Source organism: Apteryx rowi, unplaced genomic scaffold (assembly GCF_003343035.1).
Source record: "Apteryx rowi isolate R43461 unplaced genomic scaffold, aptRow1 scaffold_307, whole genome shotgun sequence".
NCBI lineage: Eukaryota > Metazoa > Chordata > Aves > Apterygiformes > Apterygidae > Apteryx > Apteryx rowi.
This window is the reverse complement of record NW_020449497.1, coordinates 915,636-936,867: the sequence shown is the minus strand read 5'-3', so window position 1 is coordinate 936,867 and position 21,232 is coordinate 915,636. Positions and strand designations below refer to the sequence as shown.

Here is a 21,232-nt window from a genome sequence, read left to right as displayed (position 1 = left end):
CTTCCCACTGAAACGTGCTACAGGGTRGATGGCTCTTGAAGTCTTTAATTCCAGGGAGGTAGAATCACTTCAGCTTGTTACCTTGTCTTGTTATATGACTTCTGTATGTGAGGAGGGGTTTTCCCCAAGTTACGCGTTTTATATTTTCCATTTTCTTGCTCTTAGGTGTTCGTTTTCCTGAGTCTAGCAAAGAAGAAGTGCAGGATCAGAAGCAGTTACTGAAGGATGCTGCTGCGTTCCTACTCTCATGCCAGATTCCGGGTTTGGTAAGGAACTGACAACCAGCACTAACGTCCTCTCTGAAAGCTTGCCTCAAGTCTGGCCACTCTGAAGATCAAGCGTTGATGTGGTCTTACACTGCCTTCTCCTCCCGACCAAAGGCTGTGCTCTCCTGCTGTCAAGTGAAGTTCTGGCGCAGGCGGCAAAGTAGAGCGAATGGTGTCAGCATCTTTGATGCAAGCATAAGAGGGGTTTTACATTCCCATTTTGCATCATGGTATTATTTTCCCACCTCACTCCAACCAAGAATATATATCATTAGTAATTAACAGATTTGTCAAGAGCTGGGAGCAGTAAAGACCATGTAAGTCACCCTCCCTTGCCCTAGGCATCCTGCACAGCTCACTGTATTACCTGACCCTGATTGAATCAATTGATGAGTAATAATTCTGGAGTAAACTGGTAAATTGCTCTTGCTAATATCTAGTCTAAACATTCCGTCTGCAAGTCTTAAGCATTTGAGATGTTTACCCACTCCCCTGCTAGATAAGAAACATCAGCTGTTCCTTTCTTAAGCCATTCTCTAAAGTGACTGCTAATGTGCTTATTACAGCTGGCACTGCTAGCGAGGAGGGTGGAACTGGTGCCCTTCACTCCAAGAAGTCCAGCAACTCTTAGTCTTAACTAGAGAGAAGCTAAACCCTTGTCAGATTTTTTTTTTTCTAAACTCTACCTCTCTGTAAATCCACTAGTTTTGTAGTTAGTCCACTAGTTCTGTAGGATAGTTTTTAAGATYGGCTATTCAACCTTAATCGTCAAGGGGAATGAATCAGAAAAGGGCTGGACTTATTTTGCAAGATATTTCATACACTAGTATCTAAATGCAAAATGCTGTGCAAGCATGTGCTTGAGGGCAAGTTACAGACTAGCACAGAACTGCTGTAAGCAGGCAGTTCACCCTATCCTGTATCGGAAAGTAACCGGTGTTACTTCCTGATGTACATTAAGTGACTCTTTATCAGCATTGCAACACAACTTAAAATGCAAGTGCCATTTCCCCTTATCAGCCCAGTGTGTACAACTCTGTAGCCTTCTAATTGGAAGCGTGTTTTTAGTCAGTGACTGTAAGATCCTTAAGAGAGAGTCTGCGAGTTCCCCAAGCATTCTTCCCTTCATGTCTGCACTCTGTAAACCAAAGTTTGCATATTCTCTGCAGGTCAAGGACTGTCTGGATCACACTGTGCTCCCAATGGATGGGGCTACCTTAGCAGAGGCCATGCACCAGCGGGGCATCAACATGCGCTACTTAGGCAAAGTGATCAACTTCATCTCCAAGACTCCTGGCCGTGCTCAGTTGGATCACATTTTTGTAAGCATCACGCTTAACTTCAGACTGTCACTTAAAACTGCCTCTGGGATCATTTGTCCTGTATAGATTCCAACTTAGCTAATTGTTTTCTCTTTGTAAAAATAAGCAGCTTCAAAAAAGAGGAGGGAGAAGGAACTCTAAGTAGCAGATAGGGAGTTTTGCTCCCAAATCCTTAGTGGCTTTCATCATGTTAGGGAGTCTGAGGGTCCTTTGGGATATAAAAGTGCTTCAGGGGTTCCCAAGCTTAATAGCAGTTAAACACAGCTTGAATTTTTCAAGCCATGCATGTGCCTCTAAGATCTGCTGGGGATTTGGACTAAGCTGGGGAGCGCCGCGTGTAGCGTGCCAGGGGTTACATGCGAGCCTGTTGGTGACAGTCTCGGGCTGAGCACTTGGTGCCCCGTCCTGAGGGTGCTCGGGGTGGTGCCGGGAGGCAGCAGCAGGCCTGAGCCCTCCTGCACTAGGTGACTTGCCATCACCAGGCATGGGTGAGCGTGAGGGCTCTTCTCCGACTCCAAGAGTACTGTCAAATAAAGTCCAATGCTGGCTGTAGGGTAGGGTTGCAGAATGGGTCTTCTGCAAATATTGATCAAAGCCCACTTCAGAAGCAAAGTATATCTTTCATTGTTGTTACTGACTGACTCTTAGACTCTGCTCTTTGTTCCCTTGGATAGAAAATAGGAATCAGTGAATTGATCACTCGATCAGCTAAACACATCTTCAAGACATACCTTCAGGTACGACCTGCAGTGTAACCTCTGGCCTTGTGTGTTCTCTCTAATGACTTTTTTTTTAACCTCTTGCAAATAGATAGCTGGTTGAGTCTGTTCTCTCATTAGACAGTTCATGGGTGTTGCCTAGCAACTGGAAGTACAATCCCATTACAACTAAAATAGGTATAGACCTGTGTATAGGGGAAAACAAGTTCCCACTCGAAGATAGCCTTCCCAGAGAATAATCATTCATGCTTTTCCTCCCCAGATTCTCACTCATGTTTAAAGCTTTTAGAAGTGAAATCACAGCTTGCCTTCCTTGTAATACTTTTTCATCTTAAACAGTATTACTTTTACCCTCCTAAGAAGCTCTTTTATTGTGTGAACGTTAGTGCGTCTGTGTACCTATATGCATGTAGTATAGTAAAATATCTGGTTTTAGTCAAATGACAAATCTGCTTTATATTCTCAGGTTTTTCTGTTACAAGTAACAGGCCCAAAATGAAACTGGAAGATCAGTATTGATTAAAAAAACCATGCCATATGTGTATATAATTCTATCTGTACTAGTTCCACTTGCAAATGTCGAGTCTGTCCATCTTCCTCCCATGATGCCCCCGCCTTGCTTACTGTCTCTCCCTCTCCCGAATGATTTTCCTGTTCCTGGAGGGACTGGGTCTGTGTGAGGCTCAGAGTCAGAGCAGTGTACGTGTGATGGAAGGTGTCGTCCATGACTGATTTCAGTGTCTTGCTGCAGGGTGTGGAGTTGTCGGGTTTATCAGCAGCCATCAGCCACTTCCTCAATTGCTTTCTAAGCTCCTTTCCAAATCCCATTGCCCATCTTCCAGCTGATGAGCTGGTCTCCAAGAAAAAGAATAAGAAAAGGAAAAACAGGAACCTTGGAAATGCTGATAACACTGCATGGGCCAGCATGACCCCTCAGGAGCTTTGGAAGAATATTTGTTCAGAAGCAAAGAACTACTTTGATTTTGGTCTTGAATGGTAAGCAGAGCAAATTACCCTCACTTGTGTGTGAACTCTCACCAAACTTCTGTAGCTTTTATTGTTCTTTAGTAGGACCTCCCTTTCTGATTTGTTTTCTGTTTAAATGTAAATTTTTACTCTTCAGGGAATATTACACATTTAAAATGAAAAGAAATYGGGCAAGGAGCAGTAGGGGGAAGTGTAGGAAAATCTGAAATGGGATGAAACCTATGAGACGCATGCAGCTAGGAAAGCTAGGTGAGGAGGGTTTCAGTGGAAAGTACTGATGTGCATTTCTGTAAACTTTAATAGACTATTAGCATGTGATATTGCTTGTTATGTGATGGCTTCAGTTAGCACCTAGTTGTAAAGGGACCTGTGCTTCAAATAGGCCATGGAGGAGGGATGTGGTTGTGTAGAAACTTGCCCAAGAGCTCACCTTGTGCGTGCTTTTGCAGTGAGAATGCTGACCAAGCAGCTGAAGTGTATAGTCTACAGAAAATCACCCTCCTTCGTGAAATCTCCCTCAAAACTGGAGTCCAGGTAAGATCCACRTTTTCTCTCCCTTCTGCATCGTGTTCTGTACTGAGAAACTTGAAGGTGAAGTGCTGTTTGTTAAACAGCTTTGCAGGGCACGGCCTTTCAGAAGGACAGCATCTGCCCTTAAAGGTCTTCCTGTGGCATTAATGCTGGAATACAGGTGCTAGCCTTATGACAAGATTTCTAGTGAAGTTCCCTTAGAGGGTAACTTACTGTGTGATTTGTCTGCCTTAATACAGTTCCTGTATCTGTTCTGTCTGACAAACCAAACTGTTGCATCTAACTCTCATGCATGTGTGTACACACCCCCACACCCACCCATCCATGCAAAAAGAAACAACTCTTTGGCTGAATTCAGCAGGACTTGGGTTGTCCTCGTTTGAAAAACAGTTGGTTTCCTTCTCATACTGCTGCCTTCCCGCTCTTCTCTTGTGTGCGAGAGTTCAGTGAGATGGTGTCTCCCTGTCGTGGGTGCTGGTGCTGGCGTGACCTTGCCGTGGCACTACAGTGCTCTTTCATCACCAGCATGGGGGTGTGCATGCATGCACATGACCTTCCTCCAAAATGCTGTCCCCAAGTAATGACACAGGAGGTCTTTTGGCTGAGAAGCCAGAAGCAGAATTCAAGGCTCGTTTTCCCCTCTGCTCTTGACAAGAACCTCATGGAAGTCATGACTGTGACCTTCTGTCTTTTTGGTTTCTCCAGATACTGCTGAAAGAGTACAACTTTGACAACCGGCACAAGCCCACCTTTACAGAAGAGGATATTCTCAACATCTTCCCCGTAGTGAAGCACGTAAACCCCAAAGCCTCAGACGCTTTCCACTTTTTCCAGAGCGGGCAAGCGAAAGTTCAGCAAGGTACAGACCTGACATGCCCCTGCCTCTTGAGGTTACTGCTGCTAAAAGAGCAGGGCGTATGTGGCCTGCTGCCCTCCACCAGTATGCTCCCACCTTGCTATAGGAGAGAAATGTGGTCTCCAAGATCATCTGAATCACAGATCTGCTATAAGGTTATCAGCTATGAACAAGGATGGATATAGGAGAGCTATTTCTTTCTCCCAGGTTTTAATCCTTACACAAGGCAGTGACCTAAAGCTACATATCCCTGCTGCTGTTTTCTTGAGCCACATAGATTTCACTGCATGGATAACATATTTCTCCAGCAACATTGGGGGTAATTATCCTTGTGGCTCAGGACTTCAGTGAAGAAAATCTAAATTTTTTTTTATAGAAATTTTCTTCCCAGGAGGTTGCAGGCGAATGCTTAACAAAAACTAATTTTCTTGGTGTGTTTTTTTTCTTTCTTTTTTTTTTTTCCCCTTCAGGTTTCTTGAAGGAGGGCTGTGAGCTCATCAATGAAGCCTTAAACTTGTTTAACAATGTGTATGGTGCTATGCATGTAGAAATCTGTGCCTGCCTGAGGCTGCTAGCTCGTCTCAACTATATCATGGGAGATTATTCAGAGGTAGGCAAGTGCTCACAGGGGCTCTGTTTGGTCCTCCCGTTCTTTCCCCCATGCTTCCTTGTTCAAGTGCRTGGCTTCTGCATGACTTGCCCTTGGGTCTTCTGTTTTGTTTAGGCCTTAAGTAATCAGCAGAAAGCGGTGCTAATGAGTGAGAGGGTCCTGGGTATTGAGCATCCCAACACGATTCAAGAATACGTAAGTACAGGGTGCTGGGGGAGAAGCGGCATCTCATGGATGCACCTGGCATCTGCAAGCCTTAATTTATGTCTGAACCTAGCAAACATCTGCAGTTCTCCTTCCTTTGCAACATTCTTCCCAGAATTCTCTATTTTTATCATAAGCTCACAATTTTTCTTGGAAGTCTCTGGTTCCCAGTTGACTTTTTTATTATTAGGACAAAATATGTGGGCAAAAGAGCTTCTGCAAGCTTGAGACTTTGTGGGTTCGTAGGAGTTAAAGGAAAAAGTTTGAAATGTAGGTTTTAATACTATATTTTCAAATAAATACAGTGTTTGCTGGGGAAGAGAGGCAAGTCAGAGGCAAAGATCTGTTGTCTACAGACTGGCAGTTCTGACCTACAGTTTTCAAGAGTGCTGTCTGCAGAAAACACAGTTTTTGGATCTTGCAATTGCTCACACTTGAATAGTTTCCATATCTTAAGATTTTGTAAACTGAATGCTTAAGCGTTTGAGTTATGAGCATCCCACGTGATAAGAACTTGAAGTCTGTCTTAGTTTAGATTTTCTTGGTTTTTTTCTGCTGAATGTTTATATAAGGATTCATTAATTCTGCTGGCTTTTTCCCTAGGCTTGTGTCAAAAACAAGGAAAGAACAAAAACTCTCCCAAAGAGCCCAGCTAGACTATCATATATGTACAGAGCAACTTTGAAATATTCCTGGAGGTGCCTAAGAAATACTGAAATGAAATATTTCAACTGCTTCTCAATACTGTATCTTATGTAGATACCTCAGTAGAGCTGTAAATTAACTAGCAGGCTTGTATCTTTTCTGAATAGTTGAAATCCTTTTTCACATTAAAGGAAGATCTTTTTTGTGTGACTGTGGGAGTGGAATGGAGAGAACACTTAGCTTTAGAAAGTGGTAAACAGCATTAATGCTTGATTATTTCTTATGTTATAGATGCACCTTGCTCTGTACTGCTTTGCAAACAGCCAACTCTCTACAGCATTAAACTTACTGTACCGTGCACGCTACCTCATGCTATTGGTATTTGGGGAGGATCACCCAGAAATGGCACTCTTAGATGTAAGTAATCTCTTAGAGTCAAAGTCTTCAAGAAACCTCTTGGCCCTTAAAATGCCTGTGTTGCTGAGCTATTTAAAATGTCCGTATAGGCATTGCTTTTTCCTCCTTGGGTTTACTACCAGTTAGTACCATTATGAGAATGGGAAAATGGAGTTTGACTATTTAGCTGGGAAGGCCAGCCTTCTGTGGCCAGAGCTCTTGCACTGGGGCACTGGAGATGTGGGTTCAAGTCCTGTAATCCTTGGGAAAAGTCCTTAGTTTAGCCTGATCTTTGTTCTCCTCCATAAAAGGGAGAGAGCTCCTTACCCCTGTTCTGTCTGACTTACTTGGACTGAGCTGGAAAGGGGGAGAATGGTCTCCTGTCATGTGTTACATGCTGTAGAGATGCCTTTCTGTAGGCATCTCTGCACCTCATCTGAGGCAATAGACAGCCTTTTCAAGCAGTGAAGTACCTGTCAGTGGTCTTATTTACAAAGCAATAAATGCTTAGTTAGATTTTGCCTTTCTGAATGCCTGCTTGACTTCTTTGTGCGGTGGCTTCCTGCAGAACAACATCGGCTTGGTGCTCCATGGAGTTATGGAGTATGACCTGTCTCTCCGGTTCCTGGAGAATGCCCTGGCCATCAGCTCCAAGTATCACGGCTCCAAGTCCTTGAAAGTTGCACTAAGGTGAGGCACGATGGAGCGCTGGGCTGGGTCACGGTACTGTTAGAGAGTGAATACATTCAGCGTACGCTCATATGGGAGGGCTCTGCTCTGGCTGTGTCCAGCTGTGTCCCTTTAACTTACAGATTCTACCTAGTCCCAGCTGGTCTGTCAGGCTCCTTGGGCTGCATGCGTTCAAGGGCATGGTGCAGCTAAAAGGCTGTGGTGCCAGTCTGAACTGAGCATCCAAGCTTTTCTGGAAGGATGGAGATCCCTTGCTCTTGAAGTTACTTATGAGATTTACTGTAATACTGTTTGCCTCAAAACATGACAAAATGACCCTGGTCCTTGTGGACTACTGGTAGAAAAATGCATGCGGCAAGTGAAGGTTGGAGAGGAAGGCTAATAATACTGGGAGACTGGGATGATAGGTAACATTTGTATTTAACTGTTTCGGCCCTCAGGGAGCTATCTTTGAGGTACATATCATTTGCTTTTGTCCTTTACCATTAGGGCCCTGTATTTGAATAAGATACTGAGCAGCTCCCTTGTGTTTCCAAGGGAGCTACGAGTGGTCGGCACCTTCAGGATCAGCTCTAAGTACTCGCTGCTTTTCAGCGCTCTATGCGCTGTCCTTGAATGCAAAACTGGCTCACAAACAACCAAGCAAAGGCCCACTCCTAATTACTACTACCACATTGCAACCCATCTGTTCTTTGTCAGAGTGAAAATAAATCTTACTAAGCACACGCAAGAGTCTGATATGTTTTCTAGTAGTTGATTGATATGCTTTCTGCAGAAAGCATCTCTCCTTCCCTCAGCACTAGGACGCTTGATGAGATCCAGCACCTCCCACAGAGTAACAATGCCAAAAATAGAAATCTTTGTTCATTCCAAAAACACTAAAGATGCAAAGTCCAAGTCAAATCAACTCCCCCAACTGGAGAGAGACCGGGTGACTTGGATCCCAGCTCTGCCACTGTTTTGCTAGTTGTTTCTGTACCAGAAGATTTTTGACTTTTGGCTGGACTAATCAAATTCTTCAAGCATTTGCTTTCCAAGAAACAAAAAGCCCCTTTTCCAATGGGAACGGCTTATGGCTGCTTGCTTTTTCTCCACTTAACAAGTCTGGCTACTGAGATGTTCCTGTGGACGTGCTGCAGCCATTCAATATTGCACTGGAGCCTTCATTCCTGCAGCATCCAGGAAATCTGGTCTGCTGTCAAAAACCCCCAGTTCCATCTCTTCTGTGGATCACTTCTTGCTATTTTAATAAAAGCCAAGCCCAAATCATTGTAGTATATTAATCCCCAAATGAGGGGTGGGGAAGGAACTGCTAACATACTGTATTCAGAGTTCAGTGTCTCATTTGGTGCTAGTATTAAGACTTCTAGACTCTGTTTTGCTAAAGCCATGTTCTGTGTAGTGCAGAAATGTTTCTTCTTTCATTACGGTCCCTCTAAAGGCTTTTCTTCCCCTCGCAGTCACCACTTGGTAGCCCGAGTGTATGAGAGCAAAGCAGAATTCCGGTCAGCTCTGCAGCACGAGAAGGAAGGCTACACGATCTACAAAAATCAGGTAACAAGCATGTGTTCTGTTAACTTTTATCATGTTGCTTTCTCGTGAGAAATGAGCACTGCCATTGCAAAAATAAATCCACAACTTACAGTTCAAGGAGGCAAAATTGCTGCCCTGTGCCATAATTGATGAAACAGTCTTTGAATGGACTCCTTTCTGCAATTTTGTCTGTTCTTGCTGTACCCCCATCACTGGACAGAAACTTCTGTTAGTGGCTTGGCCCCATGTGGAGTGTGTGATATTTGTTGCTGCTGAAAGAAAGCAAGCGCATTCTGGCAGGGCACTGAAAGAGCTGGTATATCCTTTCCACTTTTTGCATCAACTGTCTTAAATGTCAAGTCAAGCTAGCTTAGTAGTTGAGCTGTTCCATGGACAATAACCTCTCCTGCTTGCAACCCTTGCTGATGCACACTAAAACTTCTGCATCAGCCTGGAGTCTGCCCGAACATGTCTGCAGCTGCACAGCTGTGATTCAGCACCATCTCACTGACCGAAAGCACAACCTGGCGGAGGGAATGCTTCTCGCCCAGCAAACATGCTTCTACTTGATGGAAATGTGTAACTTTGACAATAAGGCTCCTGCAGTAATGTGGGGTGGTGGTGGGTTTTTGCTGGTTGGTTGCTTTTGTTTTATTAATGTCAAGGCAGGTGAAATCCAGTTCTGATAGGTTTCTATAAGGATGCTAAGCCAGCAGAAACTAGGAGTGCACACAGGTTTGGGTCCTGTTCTGATTTGTAATGTGACTTCTTTTTTGATTAGCTTGGAGAACACCATGAAAAGACCAAAGAGAGCTCCGAGTACTTGAAATACCTGACTCAGCAAGCAGTCGCTCTTCAACGCACAATGAACGAGATCTACAAGAATGGATCCAATGCGAACATTATGCCACTTAAGGTAAGCTCATGCATTGAGAGCAATCGAGAGCACTTGCTGTAGTGACAGAGATGGTCTTCAGCTGTAACTGAAGAGCACGTGAGTGTAAGTGTGCAGACTTCTGCCTGTGCAGGAAATGTTAACAGCCGTACCAGTTGCAGACACTTCACAGGCAGGAGGTTCCTGCAAGTGCAGAGGCTCAGAGAGACACAGCAAGGTATAAACAATGAGAATTTGCCCCCTCAGCTTTTAAATGTCCTCGGCTCCAGCTCTTTCTCCTGAGCTCAAGCAGTTTAAGGGCTGAAGCAGATGGTGTTGCAGGGGGTGAGAATGACCTGGGCAGCTCGCAGCGTGGGAGCCTGGAAYGCCCCCTCCTAAACCTGCCCCTGCTGCTGACTCACTGGCTGTAGGCAGATTGCTCAACCCATAAGTACCTTGGTTTCCTCATCTTAAAAAATGCTGTCATCTTTCACTAGGTGCTTTGTTCTCCTTCCAAGGATGGTGTGGTGCTGGGAGGCTGGGCTGCAGCGTGGCACGGGGGGGCCTGTTTTGCCTTGCCTTGGTGCACTGGGACCGATTGGCCATGGGGGGCCAAACCCAGCTGCTCTTATCTGCATGTGCACCTGGTGGATCACACCAGCCTGTCTGCAGCATATCTAGGGGAGTACAGGACAYCGTGCGTGATGGGTGCTCTCCTGACGTGCTGCACACAACTGGCTGCCAGAGGATTAGGAAAGTCTCTGGCTGCACAGACCCCTTCCCAGTCAAAAGGGGGGAGTAGGGTAGCTCTCTGTGGGGCTGGCTTGGGTTTTCCTCTCACTGCCAAGAACTGGATACAGAATTGAGAAGTTTTTGGCAAGGTGACTTGAGCATAAGGACTTTGAATCAAGTGAGTGGTCAAGTCTGGGAAATAGTGTCCAGCAGAGAGGCTCAAACCCACAAAATAGTAATGAAGAATTTACCTTTGTTATACAAAACTTAAGTGGAATACTTGTGATTTGGGCCTAATGTCACAGTTAATACTGTTATTCCTGGGACTGTCCTGCTATGTCACTAAGAGACCATCTATCTTTGGAAATCCTTTTGCACTCTGACCRGAACACTTCATTATAGTTGTGTCCCATGGCTAGCTGCAGTAGTACACAGGGGCACAGGTGCTCTGTAACCATGTATGTGAACACCTGAAAAACAAGGCAAGGGAGTTATTCCTCATCTGTAACAGTGGGATAAGATACGTGCAGAGATGTGTCAGAGTGCAGAGTGTTAGAAATTAATGTATTTGAGACTGGAGTCCAGTTCTGCTCGTCTCCTGATGGACTGGCCTAACTAGAAGTTCATTCCTCTGTTTACATGCCAAAGAACCCAGTCCTGGTTGCTGTGATAGAGCAAGAGATTATGAACCCACATATATATTGAATTTAACTGAAGTCCCATGGAGTTCAGCAGGGAGGTTGCCCAAAGTGACTGGGGACATCTAGATGTGGGTTTTTTTATCTTAGCAGTGTAAGGAGGTAGAAAATATGGGTGATGCCATCTTGCAGCTAATAAAAGTAGTGACTAATGTGAGTTGTAACTGTTAGTAACAGCTATGCCTTTCAGCATAGGAGGTACAGGTGGAGGGAAACAGTCTTTGCTTGGTCTAGATTTGCTTAAGAGCTTTTAATTGTTCTGTGGGTTTTGTTTTTTGTTTTTACCTTATAGTTCACAGCTCCCAGTATGGCCAGCGTCCTGGAGCAGCTCAATATTATCAATGGAATTCTCTTCATTCCGCTAAGGTAGAGTGATACCGATGTATGTGGTGCTTTTATCTGTGCCCTAACAAGCAAATTTGTAATTCAAGCAGTTGCTTTTATCTTTGTCCCCAAGAAAACATAATCCTGTGCTTCCCTTTGCATTGGGAGTTAGTCTGGCCCAAAATGGGGAGCTTCCAGTGATCTCAGGTACTTCTTTTTTCCCTTCTGCCAGCACTAGGCAAATAATGGCACAAATGTGTCACTTCTGCAGAAGAGTTGCTTCAGGGGGTGGTGCAGTCCTCAGTGACAGGAAAAAAATTTTCTGGGTTGCAAGAAGCATCAGGGTCTCTTTCAAAACTGTGATCTTGAAGTTGTAGGTATCTGATCTCATAAAACCTAAAATCCTTCTGTGTAGCTTAAAGGAAATCAGCCAAGTTTTGAGAACTGTGAGTATCAGTGGGTAAAAACAACTGTGCTGCTTACCCTGGGGGTTGCTCTGCAAGCAGGCAGGGAGCTCATAGTTCCTGTTTTCCCTTCTGAGCCCGTCACCCTTGGCAGCAAAGACATGGCTGAAGCATGGTCTTCTGGGTCTCTACCTGGAAGAAATGAAGTTAGCAGCCCTGTGCTAATTCTTAAAGAATAGCATTAGCTCTTACCCAGACAAGGCTGCTTTGCTGGGTGGCAGCCCTAAGTATCTTGGAGGGTTTCTTTCCCCAGCTTCCCAGGATTTGGTTACAGAGAGTATTGGGTGAGACCACAGTACTGGCCCTGATCATTATTATCATCTTTTTAAGACCACTGCTGAACTGCAATGGTCTTTTTTAAATTTATTTTTTGCTTATAAATCATTGTCTCTTAAACTGTTAGCTGGGCCAATGAAAAGATAGATGACTGAGCTGAGACTATTCTTCTAAGCCTAGAAATAATCAGTGAAGGTAGAAGTGCAGCAGAAGCAACTGAAGGCTGTCTGAACAGAGACAGGATTAACCTCACTGCCTCTCTAGCCAGAGGGGCAAGCGATGGGTCACTTCCGCTTGCAGTTCAGAAGCAACGGGCGAGCTAGGCCCTTAGCCATGCCCGGCAAAACAAGGCCGAGAGATCAGAACTGGGAGCGGGCAGGAAGGAGGTAATTGCCAGAAGCACTTCCTAGTTTTTTGAGTGCTACCTTTGTCCCTGTGCTCTGCTCTGTTCTTAAAGCTAGTCTAACATTTGCTACCCTTCCTGGTTTCCCCTTCAGCCAAAAAGACTTGGAGAACCTTAAAGCAGAGGTGCAGCGACGGCAGCAACTCCAAGAAAGCATAAAAAGTGGCGAACAGCTGGAACCAGAGGACAAAGCCCTGGAGGAGAAAGAGGCTGAGCCAAGCATGCCTTCTGCTGAGATCCCCTTAACACAGAGCTCTGCTTAATGTGTACCTCGCTTTAAAAAAAAAAAAAAAAAAAAAAGTTTAAACCACCCTTTTCTGAATCTGAACCAGGGTCTTGGACTCCCCTGGAGCAGCTCCTCCTTTTTTTGACAATGTTATTGCACTGGTACAATTAATACACAATGCAAAGAACTAATCTGAGAAATGTAATCTGTCTGACTGAGCGTGTATCTGCCACGTGAAGGGGGAAGGTGGCCAGGATGCAGCAGCATATGAAAGACCCATCCTAGGTGAGCACAGCCAGAGGCTGTCGTGCCTGCGTGTGTGTGTAAGCGTGCGTGTGCATATCATCAGTTATTTCTACTTTGTACATATGAATTCCAAATGAACTGTCTTGAGGTATATAACATTTCTCAGGTCATTTTTATGTTGACTAAGGACACTGCTTTGCTAAAAACAGTCAACCCCTCCCTCCCCCTCCACTGCTCAGCCTTCTTGTAAAATGTGGATTCTAAGCCAAAAGATTATTTTTTCCCCATCGCTATTCTAATTTGTGCTAAGAAAAACTAAAGCAGCCATATTTGTATTGCTGAGATGATTTAAGCCTGTAACGTGTGTGTATGTAAGTGGGGGAATGTACAGCATTTTCTACATCAGGGTATAGCCATTGGATTCCTTTAACCATTTTTTCTACTTTTGGTTGGCAGGTTGGCTATTTAGTGGGGTTTTTGTAACATTCACATTCTAATTTTCAAGAGATATATAGAGATATATATATATATATACACATATATATGAGAACTTGCAGTTCCACCTCTCTGCTCTGCTTGCAGCCGAGTAACTTAGGGTACTGTAGCCAAAGAGTGAGGGCTTGATGTCAGAAAAAAAAAGCGCACAAACTTCCATTGCAATGGAAACCCCAGTGCCTAGGAGAGGTTGATCATGGCATCAAAAGAGGACTGAACTAAAATGATTCAGTAAGGAAGAATGGCCCTATTAAAATAGGGGGAGAAGAGGGGAGGGAAAGTCAGAAGTAGGGACTTGATCTGATTTGAAAAAGCAACTGTAATACAGAGCTAATCACCTTTAACATGATTGATTGGCAAACTTTACCAGAGTGAATCACTAGTTTCACACAGTCTAAAACTACTAGGCTTTGGGGAAAATTCCCATAGCACTGAGAACTATGGCTAATACCTTCTTAATTCTTTAACTTTTTTTGCACACTGGGTTTGAGATTGTTCCCGGGGAGCTTCCATTGCTGGCAATGGATGTTACTGAAATGGCAGATGCCACTAAATGAATATTGATTCCCCTCTCCCACCACACACACTTCCCATCATGTTTTTAAATAAGTAGAGCATGCTCTTATCTTTACAAAGCAAGTAAGATTTAGCCACTGCAGACCACGGTATGCCGACAGAGTTGAATGTTCTTTTTTTCCAACTAGATCAAGCTGTAGAGCAACTTATGATTGCTAGCTGAAAACCATACTGTGCTGACAAAGGAGTCCAGTCTCTCTCTTTTTTTGTCTGTCATGGATAGTACGCTATGCTAATTTGCATTGCTTCTTTTACTGACCTTCTGGAGAAACAAGTGCTGTCACTGTGCTCTGTACCCTTGGTTTCCTGTACTACATTACAGGTATTTGTAACTCTTGGTGGGGGGGAAGGGAAGGGAAAATGGGGAGCAGCCTCTGAGGTGTTGGAGGTGACAAAGCAGGAGGAGTCTTTACTGCAAAAGAACTTGCTCCTATCAGAAAAATTCTGAATTTCCTGGAAAGCAATCAATAAATGACTACAGTGCATCTTTCTTACAAGATTTTTCTTTTGCTAGTGTCTTTCAGTCCATTTAAGCTTAGCCTTTTAAGCTACATTAGAAGTTTTATCAATTTCTTAAATTTAAGAGCACCATCATCTTCCCCACAACTTCTGTTCTTTTAAGCAGGAGCCAGTAGGAAAGAACAGATACTGATTAATTAGAGGCTTTAAAAACCTTTCTTCCCTCTTCAACAGGGGCTCATGCCCCATTACGCACTCCTGTAACTGCAAACTTTGTTCTTTTCCCTCTGGCACACACTTTTCCCCAGCTCACTTTTCTTAAAGATGCTCAGRAGTAGCATGTGCACCCTGGGTGTTTTACTCGCCTCCTGTTAGACTCAGGGAGACATGGGCAAAACTGGCTGCTCGTGTGGGATCAGCAGGACCAGTGGTGCAGCCTCCTGCATTGGTAAAAGCTCTTATATCATTTTTTTAAAGATGCTTTAGAACATTTCAATAAGCTGCATGGCAAACCTTTTTAGTTTGCAGGCTTGTGTAGTTTAATACCGCCTCCTTTCTACACACCCCTCTTCTCCTGACCTGCTGTAACCAGTCCTTGTGCATAGACCGAGTGGCAGAAACATGCAAGCGCTGGCTAACAAAGCTATACAGCAATAAGCAACTTGAATGCTATCATTTGTTAAATGCAATTATTTAACAACATAAGCTGTCTATTTCTCTGCACCTCTTCTTGACTTTGATGAATCAAGTACCTGACAACACCCCCAGTTTTAAAAGAAAAGTTAACTTAGAAGGATCTGACTCAAGCTTGCACTGAAGATGTACCAGATCAAGAAGTTTAAGAAACTGAATGCAGCTCTCCCAGACCCGGACTAACTTACATCTGTTAGGCCAACTAACTTAATAATATATACAATTACATTTAGTCCACCTTCTCATGAGATTAAATCTATTCATAGCTGGACCAAACAGGATTTAACAGGCCATATATGTATATATCAAGCAGAACTACTGAGCCTCCTCTATTCAGATAACTGTATGGCAATTCTGGTAAAAAATAACTGCAGCAAAATGGAGTTATTACATCAGAGAAAGATTAAAAACAGCAGCAATCCTGAAGGAGGCATATAGAAAAACATACCTATTTTTATCCTCCTTGCTTTCTTTCCCGCCAAAGTAACTTCCAGGATTTGAAGTCATCAGACACCACATGACATAAAAGACAGAAGCTTTAGTTTTCAGAAGAGTCACCAGTTAAACCTTAACTGCATTGAGCATTTGTACTATGTTTAAGGAGAAGCCTACTCAGTTGAATAAACTACCTTCCCAACATCAAACAAAATTCCTATATGTTTGTAATTCCTTTTCACATTCAACCCCGCCATCTACTGAAAAACGTAGTAATATCCTTCAGCCTCCTTTGCAAATAAACAGCTAATGGAAACTAGTCTCACACACTTACTTACAAAGCTCCTGTCAGTAAGGCACTCAAGGCACAAGTGACATAAGTCACAACACTGAAGTGGAAAATGAAATTCTTCAATTAGTCCTCTTGGCAATTCACATTTTAGTATTATCTCACATCTGATAAACTTACTATAGTCTCAGAGCTGTAAGAGGCCTTCCTTTAAAATCTTCATCTGAAGACAGCAGGTCAAATATCATGGTCAAGATCACATCCTTGCTGCTCTAATCAATGAAGAAATGTATATTTCTGTTTTAGTTCACTGACCCTCTTACAAGCAGCTTTCAGTGCATTAAGGCCAGGTCCCAGGAAAGACGAGTAAACTACACACCGAACGAGACCTATCAGTACGAAAACAAAAGCTGAAGTAGTGTCGCCAGTGTCTCAGTACTCCATGCCTGCACCTCCAAAATACAAATTTTTTTTTGCCTGAGAAAGCAGAGATAAATTACTCCAATGTCGAATTACTGTGAAAGGATTCACCTAAGAATGCAACCTTCAGTGTTAACAGCTCCAGCTGGACTGCATAAAGAAATGGTGGAAGCTGGTTCTCATTAGGTCTTTTGCCATTTTTAAGGTTCAAGGTAAGAGGGAAAAGGAAGAATCCTCCTCAGACACCGCAGTTGGCTGGGCAAGTTGCAGAAAGGTAGCGATCAGTCTACTGAAGCCATTCAGGCTTAACACCGCTAGCTTTTACTGCTGGCTACATGAAAACTTGAGATTTTGGTAGAAGAGCAGGGGAGGGACCTCCCCTCGCCCACCCCGTCACGGACGGTAAAGGGACGGCAGCTACCTGGAGCTTCCACGCGCTTTGTTCAAACAGCTTCTTCTCTACCGTGATTCCGTAACAAAACGGAGTTCTCCAGTACAAGACACTCGCTTCTGCCTAACACATTGTATAAATTATGCTCCAAGTGTACTGCTACTGAAAATCTTATTCTTAGAAACGTTTACATAACCAATCTTAAAAAAAAGACWAAGTCTATTAAACAAATAGTTTCCCTTATACATAGACTGTCTCCAGTACGATCCATTACTGTAACACAGTCACACGAGAGCATTTCAAACTGAAGTCCCACAGAGACTTCAGGGAAAGATACAACAGAAGTAACCCAATAAAGCAGGGTGAACAACAGCACCTCTTGTTTAGCGAGAGAGAAGCAAGAAAGCAACATTCAACACAGCATTAAAAATGACAATCTTCTAAGACCACATATGAAACTTTGGCTTATTAAATCTGCAATAAAATAAACAATTCATTTTACCGTATTTATAAACACAACCTTAGAGTATTCTAACTGTAACCAACTGCCTTAAAAATGCTTCATATTTCTTAGTCAAGCATATTTTGAATTAAAATTAGCTAAAACACAGATGTGGAGCAAAATCTGAAGGGTGAAACACCAGTAGCTTTTTTCAAAATAGTTTTAATTCTTGCATCCAAGGAAACAAAAACACATCTAGTTTTATATGCATTTAATAGTTTACCAATTGGTACAATAAGATTTTTTTAATATGCAGAAAACATGAATAAATTTTGTTTTACACAGTCTGAGAGCAACAAATCTTACTGTAAAACACAGAGCAGTATTATATACATTCCTTTACTGATTTTTTTTTTTTAATTGTGTCAATATCTTCAGTTAACTCCTACAGTCTGGGAACTGTTTTCTCCAATTGCAACCTCTAACATCGTTCTTATGAAAAAAATTCGACGTTTGCCTTCATGTCAATGTCAGGATCAACTTCTAAAACTTGAAGATTTTGCTAACTTATCTTCAGAATGAACTTGGGGAAGCCTGAGGAATAGGTAGGACAGGAAAGCAGCTACTTACATGACACAGTGGAAAGATAAAAGGCCAGTTAAATCCAGTTGTGACTTGTAAATCCAACTCAACCTTCCCCACACCTAATTTTTTTTCCTACCATTTTATACATGTATTTTATTTGCTAAAAGATTCTTGGTATTGACTTTAAATACACTGGACTTTATGCACAGCTGGAGAGCAAATAACTCATTCTAAGTGCGTTTTTCCTCCACTCAACTCAGCATTTTTATATTCAAATCATTAAAAGGATTATCAAGCCACCACTGTCTACAAAAACAAAGTATAATCTTTTTCTTTTAAATAGCTTTCATGCGAGTCAAAAGCTATTTAAGAGTGATATTATCAGGCAGTTCACAAAAACAGGAGGAGGCAAACAGGAGAAGCAGGGTACTGACAGTATAAGTAGACTGGGCCTGGTGAGTCTATAGCCAAAGCTTTCAAAATACTACAGTGCTCCACAGCCCTTGGACAACTTGCTAGCAACTAGTTTTTTTTTTTCTTTTTTCTTTTTTTCTCCTTTTTAATTAGTGCCCCGGGCACATCATTGGTCACACCATACACAAAAGCAGGACGGTTTTTTAATCTTCTAAAGTGCAAGATGCTATAAAAGATCAACTTCCAGATTATGTCTAAACCACAATAAATGTTGCACTTTTTAGAATGCATCTAAGACTTCCTGGGCACATTACATTAGTGTGGCACTGGAATGTCTGTCTGTTTTCACATCAAAAAAAATCTGTATTGTCTATTTAGTAACACAGTTTCTATAGAGGTTTTTTTTTTTTTTTTTAAAGCAACGCCAATTTTAGTAAGGAAAGTGACAAAGCAGCAGCGAACCTCTTAAACCCTCCAATAATTTATTTTGTAATCCAAACCAGTAACCTCATTATTGTATTTATCACAGGAAAGGCACAGGATTAGACAGCTGACAGAAAACCTTGCAAATAGTGAAAAAGTTCAACACAGTGTAGTATCAAGGAGCAACACTGCAGGAAACACAAATCCAACTCCTGTGTTGTGGCTTTCACTTTTTTTTTTTTTTTTTTTTTGTCTTAAACAGGGCTTTAACTTTTGATCCATTCAGGACCATCCCTGAGATTATTCACTGCTTGGTAAAGGAGAAGGTTGCAAATTGCAATGTAAAAGTACTTGGCAGGGTGTTTCCTACAAGCAATTAAAATGCTGCTTACGTAACTTTAGTTAGTTGTCTGCCTTGTAAACAGTTGTATGCTAAGGGAAAAAAATGCAGTGGACAATTTCCACTTAATAGGTACCTTTAATTTCTCATTCATGTTTATGAATTATGTACACAAGTGTGGCTTACTTTATACGTAAAGTTTCTAGGTCCTATCGGGAATTAAAGTGATGTATTACTTTACAATTGCAGATGCACTGAGGAATTTTGAGATGCACTATATTACCCGGAGGTCTCAAAGAGCAGCAAATTGTTCCAGCCCAAACAGCTAACAGAGAAAAAAGATACTTTATCTGTGCATGCTTAACTGTGGAAACACACACTTAAAATTATACAAGCCACTGGATTTAAGAGACTAGCCTGAATCTTAGCCTGGCTCCGAAAGCCCCACGCGTTACAACTCCACTTCTCCACCCCTTCCCAGAGGCAAGTCGATGCAAGAAGCCCAGGCTGAAGCCCCTTCCCTCCCGCAGAGGAGCGGGTCCTTCTCCGGGCGACTGTAGGAAACTAACCCCCAGCCCTCACCATGTCTTAGCGCGCACGCCCTCCAACCGACCGATGCTGGTCACGGATTATTTTTAAAAGGGACAGTTTTAAAAGCCATGTATTAAACAAAATGAATAAAATAAAGAGCAAATTCACCTGTTAAAAATGTCAGACTGGTACTTCATTATATTGTAAATTTTAAAGTGGATTTTTAAAAAGACCTGGTTAGTTCAATAAGTATTGGAACTCTTAATTATCTACAATGGAATTTGTCACAAAAATGCTGATTAAAATATTCATTTATAATATCTTCATTCACTTCAGATCAAAATATGTAACTTTAGGGATATGCAAATTAAAAACTGTATACACCAAACAATGTAAATACTAATTACCAAATCAGGCTTTTTTCTTTCTTTTCTTTTCTTTTTTTTTTAATGTTTACTTGATAGCATCATTCCCACACATGGACTGTTCAGGTGTTTTTTAAAAGCTTGTATCAATTTGAATCTGCCATTATAATCTGATGCACAAGGTTTTTAGTGCTTTCTTTAAAGCATTTAAATACTGTATCCCAAGATATTTCTCAATATGCAAACCAAAGTAAGTTTTTATTCAAGCCGCATTATGTCTTCAAGGTATATATAACCTCATTTTCAAAAGGGTTTCCAAGGAGGCCCTAAAGAAATGAAGAAACCTTTCTACACCCCAGCCTCCTGCATGTGAATATAAGGGAAGTGTACTTTGATACTGTTGTGTAATGAGAATTGCACATTTCTAACAAACATTGAAAGCAAACAAGCAAGTTGTACCATGGCAGTCATTTGGGAGATTAAGCTCTATTGGAAATTAGATCACTAAATTCTAGTGGGATGGACAACTCCTCCTGGAAGTTTGTCTAGCATAAAAAAAATTAAACTTAGTTTAACAGCACAGCTTAACCATTGCATGACCAAATAAAAAATAAATACATTTATCACATCAGCTGCTACTAAGATTTGTTGTCTTATTTCAGGTTTACAGTTAGTTATATAAATATACCAACCCTTGTGTGATAGGAGGCCAAAACAAGTGTATTCTGTTGATTTGGCAAATGTTTCATGACAAATATTCCAAAGTTTAATTAATTTCCATTAATTACATATAAGGTTCAGAAGATTCTGAATTGCAGCCTTATTATCTAGTATCCTTAGAGAAGATTTATTAAGCACACTTAAGTGATGTTACATAGATACACATTTCTGAAAGAGCCCTACAAAACTTTTCCCAAATGAGGTCACCAATTCAGGCACCAACAGACAGCAGAAAGAAAAACAGGTATAATTATCCGACATAGAACGACACTGTCAACTATTCAGTTAAGTGCCCTATTTCAATTATCCAACTTCTGCCTTCTTAGGTCTGATGTGACCAATGCCAGCCCATGTTCTTAAACCTATGGTACTTCTAGACAACGTATGTAAATTTACAGTATACAATTTGGATTCACCATGCATGAATACTTTGTGTGTAACATTTAATAAGCTCAATCTACATCCAGAATAATTTACATGAAAGGACAATATTTATTTAAACAGAGCTCAATGGGTAACCATGGTATCTGAGTGCATCCAGAGGAAAAAGGGGTCAAATGTGAATTCAATCAACGGCACTCCCACACTTTTACTGTTTGATCTACACTTCCAGTAACCACATATGGTGCCGTCTTGTGGAAATCTGTGAGGA

The 21,232-nt window shown here is 42.1% G+C and overlaps 2 protein-coding genes across 6 annotated transcripts in view; one reads left to right on the top strand and one right to left on the bottom strand.

Annotated features, from left to right (window-relative positions):
- Positions 1–20,121, top strand: part of CLUH (clustered mitochondria homolog) — a 44,909-nt gene extending 24,788 nt beyond the window's left edge. For 2 of the 4 annotated variants that reach the window (XM_026070264.1, XM_026070265.1), the window contains 14 exons: positions 166–266; positions 1,436–1,588; positions 2,263–2,325; positions 3,059–3,303; positions 3,744–3,828; positions 4,531–4,684; positions 5,152–5,291; positions 5,406–5,486; positions 6,432–6,557; positions 7,105–7,226; positions 8,687–8,780; positions 9,541–9,675; positions 11,356–11,429; positions 12,625–13,349. In XM_026070264.1, coding sequence (XP_025926049.1) covers positions 166–266; positions 1,436–1,588; positions 2,263–2,325; positions 3,059–3,303; positions 3,744–3,828; positions 4,531–4,684; positions 5,152–5,291; positions 5,406–5,486; positions 6,432–6,557; positions 7,105–7,226; positions 8,687–8,780; positions 9,541–9,675; positions 11,356–11,429; positions 12,625–12,793 — 1,742 coding nt within the window. In that variant the 3' untranslated portion in view covers positions 12,794–13,349. Of the gene's footprint in view, positions 1–165; positions 267–1,435; positions 1,589–2,262; positions 2,326–3,058; positions 3,304–3,743; positions 3,829–4,530; positions 4,685–5,151; positions 5,292–5,405; positions 5,487–6,431; positions 6,558–7,104; positions 7,227–8,686; positions 8,781–9,540; positions 9,676–11,355; positions 11,430–12,624; positions 13,350–14,201; positions 14,396–19,213 lie in introns of those variants that run through there. The other 2 variants (XR_003254316.1, XR_003254315.1) reach the window with 2 other exon arrangements.
- Positions 17,459–21,232, bottom strand: part of PAFAH1B1 (platelet activating factor acetylhydrolase 1b regulatory subunit 1) — a 32,705-nt gene continuing 28,931 nt past the window's right edge. For both annotated transcript variants that reach the window (XM_026070266.1, XM_026070267.1), the window contains one exon: positions 17,459–21,223. In XM_026070266.1, coding sequence (XP_025926051.1) covers positions 21,150–21,223 — 74 coding nt within the window. In that variant the 3' untranslated portion in view covers positions 17,459–21,149. The remainder of the gene's footprint in view (positions 21,224–21,232) is intronic.